The sequence below is a fragment of the Anoplophora glabripennis genome, unplaced genomic scaffold (genome assembly GCF_000390285.2).
Source record: "Anoplophora glabripennis isolate ALB-LARVAE unplaced genomic scaffold, Agla_2.0 scaffold553, whole genome shotgun sequence".
NCBI lineage: Eukaryota > Metazoa > Arthropoda > Insecta > Coleoptera > Cerambycidae > Anoplophora > Anoplophora glabripennis.
Genome location: NW_019416636.1, coordinates 222975 through 234591, shown reverse-complemented (window position 1 = coordinate 234591; position 11617 = coordinate 222975). Strand labels below are relative to the sequence as shown.

At 38.1% G+C, this 11617-nt stretch overlaps 1 protein-coding gene across 1 annotated transcript; it reads left to right on the top strand.

Annotated features, from left to right (window-relative positions):
• The first annotated feature begins 10625 nt into the window (after nucleotides 1-10625).
• LOC111691787 lies at nucleotides 10626-11121 on the top strand. The gene is made up of 2 exons (XM_023455134.1): nucleotides 10626-10801; nucleotides 10868-11121. Exons 1-2 carry the CDS (start codon nucleotides 10708-10710, stop codon nucleotides 11119-11121), a joined length of 348 nt encoding a protein of 115 aa, XP_023310902.1. The 5' UTR covers nucleotides 10626-10707.
• The last annotated feature ends 496 nt before the right edge of the window (nucleotides 11122-11617 follow it).

Below are 11617 nucleotides of genomic sequence, written 5' to 3'. Positions count from 1 at the left end.
CTTAAAAAATGCCCTAAATTATTATTATGCAGAAAGAAATAAACAGGATAAGTTTCCAAGGCAAAAGAAACCAACAATAGGATCAGAAATAAAGCAATCTCGAGATAACCATTATAAGAGCAAACGCCCATTGAAAGTTGATGAAAGTAAATTTTCGAGATGTTTAAAGAAACATAAAATGACACTATTTAAGTCAAAGATATCCCATACTCAGGTGAAGGAGGATATCAAGTAATGTTTATGGCTTCAAGGTAACGTCCTAAACAACGGAAATTTTATGAGAAAAATATTATACACACAACGCTAGACAAGCTACAGGCTTGTTCCACTTTTAAGCGAGACACCCAAATTATCCCGAGCACCCTGTATACTGTGGCAATGAAAATTTGGTTGGTAGGGTTTTCTGGGGTCCTGATCAAGAATTCGTGGAAATTTTTCGGATAAAAAACTCCCTAATATGAGTTTCCGATTTTTAGCTATATAAATTGCATCGTAGTCGGCCACGGTTTCGAATTTCAAGGAACGCGAGTATGTACGAGCTAGATTTTTTGAAGCTGTGTCCAACAAAAAAAAGTTTACTCAAATCGGCCTAACGGTAGACGAGTTACAGGCTTGTTCCACTTTTAAGTGAGACACCCTGTAGATATGGTGATTCAGTCTACAATACAGTATTTTTATGTTTCTTATCTATCAATATTGCTCATTAAACAGAATTTTTTATAATTGCGGACGCCAAATTGGAACCGCCATGATGTTTTTTTAAAATCACCAGACGGCATTCGATAGTTTTTAAATACGAAGTTTTTGACACGTCGAACGTCAATATTGATGCATTTTTATTCTGGGCAGCCCACTGTGCCCGTTGACGTGAAACGCCCGATATACATATATTCAATTTATAGCGTCTCAACTCCAATAACAAGCAGGCAGTATCGGCCACGAATGTTATTATCCTCATTGTACGTCTCTTAGACCCGTGATTTAAATTAACAATAGTAACTTTCAACTCTCGTCATTACGTCTTTACTCCAATGACATGCAGGCAGTATCGGCCTCGGATGTCATTCTCATAGTATTAACGTCTGATGACCACATTTAACATTTCTAATCACCTCTCTCTTTTAGCAACTTAATTTCGTCATACACTTTGACTAAGACAATGTGCAGACAGTATCGGTCTCGGACATTGTCTTTCCGTCTCTGTGTTTTATGACCTTATTTTATGCATGTAGGTACACATTTTCAAAACTTTTCATACTATAACTTATCACACAAATATACATACATAAATAATGTGCAGACAGTATCGGCCTCGGACATTATCTTCCAACCTCAAAGTCTCATAGCTAAACTCAGTTCAAACATACACAATTATGCAAGGGTACATTTACAGAATACTCACCCCTGTATTGTCACCCAACGTTTCATTTTATCGACAGCAACTACTGTCCTCTGGTCCTTAAATCTTCAACTTCATACCGATCGTTGAATAACACCTTGACGACCCTGAATGGTTCTTTAAACTTGGGAAGTAGTTTTTTGCCCGAACCTGTGCACACCTCACTAGTGATCTGTACCAGTACGAATTCACCTGATTTGTAACATTCAGCATTTCGTCTACGTTTGTCGTATCTCTCTTTTTGTTTAGGTTGGTCTTCATCGATATGCTCTTTGATACGACTCTGCAAATTCTATCCGGTCGACAACGTCGTTAGTAATGTAGCTTCCGCCACTGATCTGGCCTGATAACCTAACAGGGCCTGGACTGGAGTACTACTTATGCTTTTATTAAACGACGTATTCATTGCACTTTGCACCCCTTTTACATGTGTGTCCCACAGGTCGCTTTCATCTTCTACAGTAGTCGTTGCCAACATCATAACGATAGTCTTATTGTTACGCTCACATTGTCCGTTCGCTCTAGGGGTAGCGACCGCATTCAACACGTGCTTGATTGCGTACGTTTCGCAAAAGATACGAAAAGCTCGAGACGTAAAACAGCTACCTCTATCACATGATGCGGGCAAATACACATTATACTTTGAAATGTCCGTACACAGGTTTCACCTTCGTGGACTTAACAGCTTCAATAATCGTGAATTCAGTAAAACCATCCACCATCACGAGCATGAATTTATTCCCACTCCTACTGGTTTCAAAGGGGCCAACGTGATCCAGGTGAACTGTGTGGAATGGTATCGCGACTTTCTCTATCGGGTGCAACTTTCCTTTCTTCTTGCCATGACAATGTTTGTAATAAGCGCAATTCAGACAAGCTTTAATATACTTACCTACAAAACGTCGCATCTTTGGAAAATAGTAATTCAGTTGAATTCGTCGTAAAGTCTCAGGTGTCCTGCTTGATTATGACACAACCTGACAACCTGCCACCGCATACATTTTTTTCTTTTACCTTTCGGTAAACTTTTCCCCTTTTTAGTACATATTGATGAAAATATTGTTTTGTCTCGGAGTTGACAGTACCAGCATATAAGATTTTGCTAATACGTGTCAACTCGTCATGTTGGAACTGGGGTTTCAATGGTCATGGGATACCTACTGAGTGCATCAACATGAGGCATGCAGGCCCCTGGTCGGTACTTAATGTCAAATGTAAATTCTTGGACTTGGAGCCACCATCTCCCAATTCTGGGGATAAGGTCTCTCTTTGAAAAGGTAGTTCGTAGCGCGTTACAGTCAGAAACTACAGTGAATTTTAGTCCAAGTAAATAAACTCGAAAATGTTGCAAAGCATAGACTACTGCCATCGTCTCAAGCTCATATGAGTGATAGTGTCTTTGATCTACGGTCGTCTGTTTACTGAATTACGCAACTACTTTTTGAACTCCGTCATGCATTTGTAACAGTATTGCTCCAACGCCTATTGAACTCGCGTCTGTATGGAGCTCGGTGGGCAACATTGGGTCAAATATTGCTAACACTGGCCTTGAGGTTAGTATCCTTTTCACATCATTAAACGCAGACTCTTGTTCATTTCCCCAGCTCCACTTAAAATCCTTCCGCGTAAGTTTCGTTAGGGGCTCAACTATTCTTGAATAATTATTTACAAATTTTCGGAAATACCCTGACAATCCTAGGAATTGTCTCACTTGCTTAACGGTTTTCGTTGGCTCCATTTGCAAAACTGCTTTAATCTTAGCTTGTCCGGGTCTAATTCCTTCTTCACTGATCTCGCGCCCTAAATAATCTATTTTTGTGCAGAAGAACGAACACTTACTCAATTTCAAAGTGAGATTATGTTTAAGCCTGAAAACAAGTCGAGGGTTGTCAAATACTTGTACTTTCGTCCTTCCCCATCTCCCTCTAAATGATCGAATTGTTCATCTATCAACGGCAATGGAAATTTATCTTTAATTGTAATAACGTTCAAACGTCTGTAATCTACACACATGGGATGATCTCCTGTTTTCTTTTTTACGAGGAGGACTGGACTCGCATACGAAGAAGTTGACTCTGTAACTATCCCATTACGCAGCAGTTCGTCGATTATATCGCGCAATATATTCTTCTCTACTATCGGCAGACGGTGCGGGCTACAAGCAATTGGTTTCTCGGTGATTAATTTTATTTCAATTTTTGCTGCTTCAGTTTTTCCCATGGTAGCCATGGAACTCGCTATTCGATCCCTAAATTCTGTCAACAACTTTCTACATTTTCCCTCGTCTTCAGAACTAATATTTTCACCAAAGTGCAGCTGAAGCTCATCACTCCCACGATCGTCATCATATTCAATTTCGCAGATTTGTTTAATGTTTCCTAGTCGACACACGCGCACCTCTTTGCCAATTTTTAAGAGCATGACATCAGGTAAATTTAAGAAGTCGCGGCCAATAATACAGTCGTGTTTCATATGTTCGTCATTCACGACCACTACCTAAATGATGGTTGATCGACACGTACATCCACATTTACAACTCCTACGCTCGCGACATAATCACCCGAAAAACTACGCAACACAGAATTTCCACTTATTAGTGTAATCCCATTTTAGCTGCAACAGACTGTCGAATTATTGTACATTCGCTTCCAGTATCAATGAAGCATTTAAACTTGTAACCGTTTAAGATAGCATTGAAAAGATTCTCAGGTCTTTTCCTGGATGTGGAAGTCATTACAGTTTCGTTGACCTCATTGCTGTCCTGGCGTCAGCTCTGAGGATTCCGTTGCATCACTTTCTTTTGTGTGCATTTCTTTGCTACATGTTCAAGGAGTTTGCAATTAAAGCATTCAAGTCGTGGTTTATTACACTCACGTGCACGATGTGGACCCTTACAATTGAAACACTGTAGTGGTGACTTCTCTACTGCGTCTGTAGATTTCGTAAGCCGATGTTGGATAGGCGTATTAAATGTTCTTTTTGTATTTTCTGCTACAGATGTGCTAGGCTTCCCAAGGTACTTAAATAGGAATACAGCTCATTAGTATCTGTAAATCGTGAAGCTCTTGCAGATCTCGCAATATTTTCGTCTGTAATTCCATCCATTACAACATCCACTAAATGCAGTTCGGGAATTGGTAGTCTAAGTGCTCGTAATTTGTCCAGTTTGTTAAAGCAATATTCGCTAAAGTCTTGTCCTTTGCGAGTTTCGTAAAAGGCTACCTCCTTCAGAAGTTTTGCAAATGGCAATGGCTTCGAACATTGTTTGGTCAGTTGTTTTTTTATGGCATTCCATTGAAGGGTCAACTGATCTTGAGAATCATACTAACGTCTGGCCATTCCAGTTAAACGGTTCGATGCAAAACGTACTGTCGTAAAATTATCCCATTGGTATGTTTCCGCAAGTTGCGATGCACCCAAACGTCGATCGCGAGATTTGTTCCATGTGGGTCAAATAACGGAATTAATTTTTCATCTCCAGGATGACTAACAGGCCTAGATTTTTTTCAATTCGTTTTAAACGTTTTTCAAGTTTTCGAATTTTCTCACTTTTTCTATCGCTAGACGTGTCAGAAGACGAACTTGACGAGGATCTTTGTCGCAGCGTTGAGGACCTCTGTCGCTTAAATTCGCGCCCTCTCAAAGGAGGTGTAGTAGACCTTTCTTCCATGACTATTTCAATTAGTAAAGCGATTTAAATGGAATATTATTTATTGTACAATATACACCTATAAATAATTCTACGCCTCTGGAAATTCAACAGAATAAAAGTCAACACTTGATTACAGAAAATGTCAAAGATGTATAAATCGCTAAAGCCTTGTATATCAGTACATATAATAATGAATAAATCAATTCAAATAGGCGGTATACGGGTAGACACAAAGAAACCCAAACAAACCGGCCGAACGTCCGAACGTGAATCTTTTCTAAACAGTCTAAATGATGCAATCTAACACAACAACCAGCACAGTAATTATTATCTAAAGTCTATCACATTTTATGTCACGATTTAATAGTCTATCTTGTAATTACAAAGAAAATGTTCAATGTCTCGTCTGTTGTTGTCAATCTCTTTTGCTATTATAACGAAAAATTCCAACGGCCTGGGCACGTAAATTAAGAAGTTTATATACTTACAGGAGTTGGCGGTCAATTGGATTGTTAAGCGGACACTTTACTTACACGTTAGAGCACAGACAACAAATATCTCACTGTTCGATCACTAATTAATAAACTAGGAACGAGGTTGCATCCCACTTCTGAATTTGTAAGATTAATTTATTAATTAAATGAAGAGTAGCAGAAATAAAAATACGTGGTCACTAGAACAACTGTATTGAAAAGAATGAATCCAATTCTACATAGCCAAAATACCGTCAACTTATATCATAAACAAAACATTTCTACATTCGGTCACCGCTGATTCGGCAAATCGGCTTACATTGCTCGTGGAAATTTACATCGCTGTAGAGCATGCTAGACAACGACTCGCAAAGGAATTTTATCACTGAGGAACTATGCAAGAAATTAAATTTAAAATTACAACCTGTTAGTTTTTCTATCACAGATGTAGGCCCATCCAGGGCTAATGCAAATTATTCTACTCAGTTACATTTAATACCCAATAACAAATCATACAAAATGTCTGTGTTTTGTTTAATATTATCGCAAATCACGGAAAATATTTCATCAATTTAGCGTTTTCTGGGAACCGCTGTGTGTTGTACAAGTCCAAATTGGCAATTCTCATGTTACGCTGCAGAAAACTAGGTTAGGATGGATTGTAGCAGGTGAGATGAACATACCAGGTAAAGTCAATGTTGTAAGTTGTTTGTGTACGGATTTTAATAGCAAGTTTTATATGAAATTTTGGCAAATCGAGGAAATTAACGTGGCAGAAAATTTGTCGGAAAATGAGCAATATTGTGAATCACATTTTCTAAATACTTTTAAACGTAATGAGCAAGGTCAATTTATTGTTACTATGCCATTAAAGTACAATTTTGCACAATTAGGTAATTCGAGAGACAGCTTAAAACACTTCTATAATCAAGAAATTGCTTAAAGGTCCGGTACTATACGAGGAATATAAAAAATTTATGAGAGAATATTTACAATTAGGTCATATGAAGGAAATTCAAGAAAATGATAATGACACATTAACTTATTATTTACCACATCATCCCGTTGTCAAGGAATCTAGTAGTACAACTCGAGTACGAGTAGTTTTTGACGCATCAATGAGATGAGATACCGGGTTGCCGCTAAATGATATTCAACACATTGGCTATGGCGTGCAAGACGATTTGTTTTCGATGATATTAAGATTCAGGAAATATAAGTATGTAATGAGTTCGGACATCTCAAAAATATACAGAATGATTTTAATTAATGTTGAACATTAACATATACAACGAATATTTTGTAGATTCGATCCGTCGGACAAAGTACAAAGTGAGAATGAACAATTTTACCCATTAGCGAGTCATACAATACGACACGATTTTTATGTAGACGATGTATTTCCCTAAACCTATGGGTTCAGGTTTACAGTTATCAATAAATAGGTGTGGGTACAGAAAAAACTGATACGTAACAGACTATAATATTTATTAGTCAACAACAATGACACATGACATCAATAGCTTGACGGCTTATAAACGACTAAATCTACGAACCCTGCGGTGGCGCTCAGCGTCTCCAAACGGGAATGGGAAAATTCGTGTATTGACATAGCAACACATAGCTGACTTTAGAGCCTTAAATTCTGTTCTGCAGGCAGTATCCAAGACACGGCGGGCTGGCGACGAGGGGAATACTGTTCACTCCGCAGTGACCACCTCTTAGGCTTTCCCGGACGATTTCGAATGTCAGCAATCTTCTGGAGAAGCTACACAGCAGCTGATTCCTCCAGGCTCCTGATTTTCACCTCTCTTCAATAATAACAACCTTGTACCCCGGGCATTCCACTGACCCTTTCCGGAACACATTGTTTTAATATAAAACATACCATTTCTTAAAGTTAGGCAACCCATTAGCTGATTCTATCTAACTCAGTTTTGATTTTTGAACAGAATTCATCGGCATCTTGAAGACTAGAGATTTTCTTAAATTGGTTCCGAATGCTACGGACGTCTATTGCTATCGAATTTAGTTCTACCTCGAATAGTTCTGGGGTCTCAGCATTAGATTTTAGTAACTGATACGGATACCTCGACAAAGTGTCAGCCACCACGTTTTCACTACCTTTGCAATATTCGATTTGGAAATCAAATTTCTGCAAGTATAAGATCCATCGAGCTTCGGATCCGGATGCATAAGTACTGTTATCCTTAGAAAAGCATTCTTTATATTTTGGAGAGCTAATTGCTCTTCGACCCCCAACTTCCACGGTTGTCCTTTTTTTTTAAAGGCGTGTAAGAGGTAACGTTAACTCAGAAAATCGCTCACAGAAACGACGGTCATAATTGACAAGTCCCAAGAACGAACGAAGATGTTTCAAACTCTTTGGAGATGGAAGAGCTTGTATAGCTCTCACTCGCTCAGGATCCATTTCAATCCCAACCGATGTTATTATATGTCCCAAAAATGTTATAGATTGACAGGCAAATCGTGATTTTTTTAATTTCATCGTAATGTTAGCTTTACTGAACCTCTCGAGAATAATTTGTAAATGTTCTAAATGCACATCTGGACTTTCCGAATGAATAACTATGTCATCTACGTAAGGTACGACGAATTTATCAACATCTGGCCCTAAGATTTTACTCAATCCGACAATGAAGCTGCCTACCGACGTCGCAAAGCCAAACAGAAGAACTTTAAACACATACGTCTTACCTTCAAACGCAAAACCGGCAAACTTCTGATGAGCTGCTTTAATTGGAATCTGCCAGTAACTAGCAGTCAAGTCCATGACACTCAATACCTGATTGCTCGTGAATTCATGTAATAATTCGTTCGGATTTGGTGGAGTTACATGATCTTTTACCATGCGGTTGTTTAGGTATCGCGCATCAATACATACGCAAACCGATTTACCTTTCTTCGCGACCACGACCAATGGACTAACATATTCAGTGCTGCGCTCTTCTATTATGCCCCACTGTTTCATTTCATGTAACTGTCGCTTAACCTCTTCACGATAAACCAACGGTACCGGATAAGATTTAATATGAAATGGTGTATAGTCATGTAATATGATCTCGAGCGTGTAAATATCGGTTCTACCAGGTCTATTTGAAAACATATGATATTGTTTAAGTAAATCCTCTAGTTTCCCTTTATAAATGTCGTTGAAACATTCGGCACACGATGCGACCTCTAGTATTTGCTCCTGCGAATAATTGTCAGTTATCTTATTTTGGAACCTACCTTCCTCAGCATTTAACTCACTAATTATCACCGATGTTAACAGGGCTGGTTCTGCTATAAATTTAATTGTTTCGGTGTCACCTTGAAAACATCCTGAAACCTCTTGGGTTTTAAAATCTATGTTGACTGAAAAATCCTGCATCCAGTCACATCCGAGTATTATATCGCGTACTAATTTTGGTACAATAATACACGTGTAATCAAACGACAAATCATTTATTGTAAACTGCAGATACACCTGCTCTCGTACCTTTTGGCTTTTGTCGCCTAACGCTCCGATCAGTTTTGAACACGATGCCGGCAATATAGGTAAATGTACGTTAATTTGTTTTAATTTATTAAAGAAATTTCGTGAAATGCAAGTTAGTTGACTACCCGAATCTACAAGCGCTCTAACTGCAACTGATTCCACCTTAATTTCAATAGTTGGTGCAACAGCCAACTGTTTTACATCGTGCGACTCTTCCTCTAAAAGACCCTCATAATTATCGAGAATTACTGCTACTGCGGCTTGGTCATCTCTTCTATCACTTTGCCTTCGGCTAGGCTCCTCTCTAACATGACCTAACTCTCCTCGACGCGGTTGTCTGTCTGAATTTNAGGTGATTACCCGACGTGCATTGTGAGCGGGACAACCGTCTTGTTGAAACCACACGTCCTCAAAGTTGATATTTAATGCTCGAACAGCCGGAATAATTTCGAGTTGAAGCAAAGTTAAATATTTGTCGGCATTAAGGTTCCCATTTATGAAAAACGGACCAATCACGGAATTTCCTAAAATACCTGCCCTAACATTTAACTTCTCAGGGTACTGTGAATGCACAGGAATACTCAAGTGCTTATTTTCCGTAGACCTGTAACGAGTTGTTTGAGAATTGTGGGACCTATGAAGAGAAAAAGATGATTCATCAGTAAATAAAATATGGTTTAAAAAGTTTTCGTCCGAATCAACTTTTTCCCTGATAGTTTCACAAAACTCGAGACGTTTTGTTTGGTCTAAGGGAAATAGCTCTTGAGTTTCTTGTACTCTGTAACACTTATACCCATTTCTCTTCAAAATATTTCGCACTGTTCGCTCATGCATATCAACTTCTTCCGCGATTTGGGTACTACTACTACTACACTCGATTCCACAATACCGCAAACAGCTGTTTCACGTGCTACCCTGGCCTCGGGCAATGGCCTGCCGTTGGCAGGTTCGTTGGAGTAGCACTTTTTGCAGGTATTTACACACCCCGACGTCTCAAATCTGCGAACGATTTGATAAATCGTCTTCACCGCAGGGATTGGCCGATTTTCAAATGAAAATGCAAATCGCCCAACGACTTCTTGGGCACTATGGGATGCATAAAACCATTTAACTGTTGCCACCTTTTCCTCCGTTGTATAAATCAACATAGTAACAACAAATTAATTAAATGAGGGAATATACAAAAGGCATGCATTACTTTCTACCAGTACAGCTAGAATGAGGTTGAACTTTCAGGCAGTGATGCCGGATGAATTCGATACATAAACGCTAGTTATGCTTTAAAAAATCCCTACATTTCTACAAATATCTAAAATATTTAAATTTCTTGCACTTAAGGGCCGGTTTTACGGCCCTTACGGCTAAGTGTAGATTTATCTAGAGAATAAGTATTCCGAGCATAAAGTTATCCTACGATTTAACTGGCGCATAAGCCACCGCTGTTTTACAACTCTAGTTTTGTAACTTTCTATTCCCGAATAAGTATTCCAAGAATAGTGGAAAAATATTTGAAGTTGGTAGCACAAATTTGTTTTGCGCACGCGCCAATTATGTACAAGCTTTATAGTTTGACAATTCAACATAACCTCTGAACTTGTTGCTTCTTTAAACCTCGTGTGGCTTCCTTGTGTATTTGTTGTTTAAATTTTTGTGTAAGATATAATCATTACAATCAAAGAATATGGATTCGACAAAACGCATCCGTTGTTCTAATTTTAGTAGTAGTGAAATGGATATTTTGTTGACTCTCGTTGAAGAACACAAAAGAATAATTGGTATGTATCATTAACATTTTTATTAATAAAGGTAAGCAAGTGTTAAATTTATAACTTTTCTTTTAGAATGCAAGAAGACAGATACAGTGTCAAATCGTGATAAGGATGCAGAGTGGGAGAAGTTAACGAATAAATTTAATGCTGCTGCAGGGTCTGGACAAACAGCAAAGCAACTGCGTATGAAGTGGGACTCTTGGAAGACCACAACGAGGAAAAATTACAGTTTAAAAAAAAGTAGTTTGTATAAAACAGGTGGTGGCTTTAGCAATAATAGTTTTGACAATTGGGAGGAAAGGATTTTAAGTGTTGTGTCCTTTTGATTCAAATAATACAGGTGAGGGGTAGACGATGGATAAATTTAATTAGTCATTGGTAAAATATGCTAATAAATAGTATTATAGTGCCTAAGATTGTAAATATTAAAACGTTTTCAAAACAAAATATTTGAGATAGAATATTATGAAAGATTTTCTTTTTATTTCAGAATATGAAACAAATTCAGTTTCTACAAATGCTGCTGTTTTTCGTAATATAGTGCAGGACATTGGTTGTGAACGTGACGACTCTGTATGTGAGGTCCGTATAGGGAAATAATAATAATAATAATTGACAACTTTGCTTATATAACTTCTTACTGCTTATAATAGATTATAAGGACAGAACCTTACCAGAACAATCTCTGCAAATAAACGAGCCACAGCCCTCCACTTCGACTCAAGTGCAAGAGACGTCCGAAGACAAAAACAAAGAAAATGAAATTGTAACAAAGAAATTTTAAAGTATATCTTTTAATTCCTTAAACAATTCTATCACAAT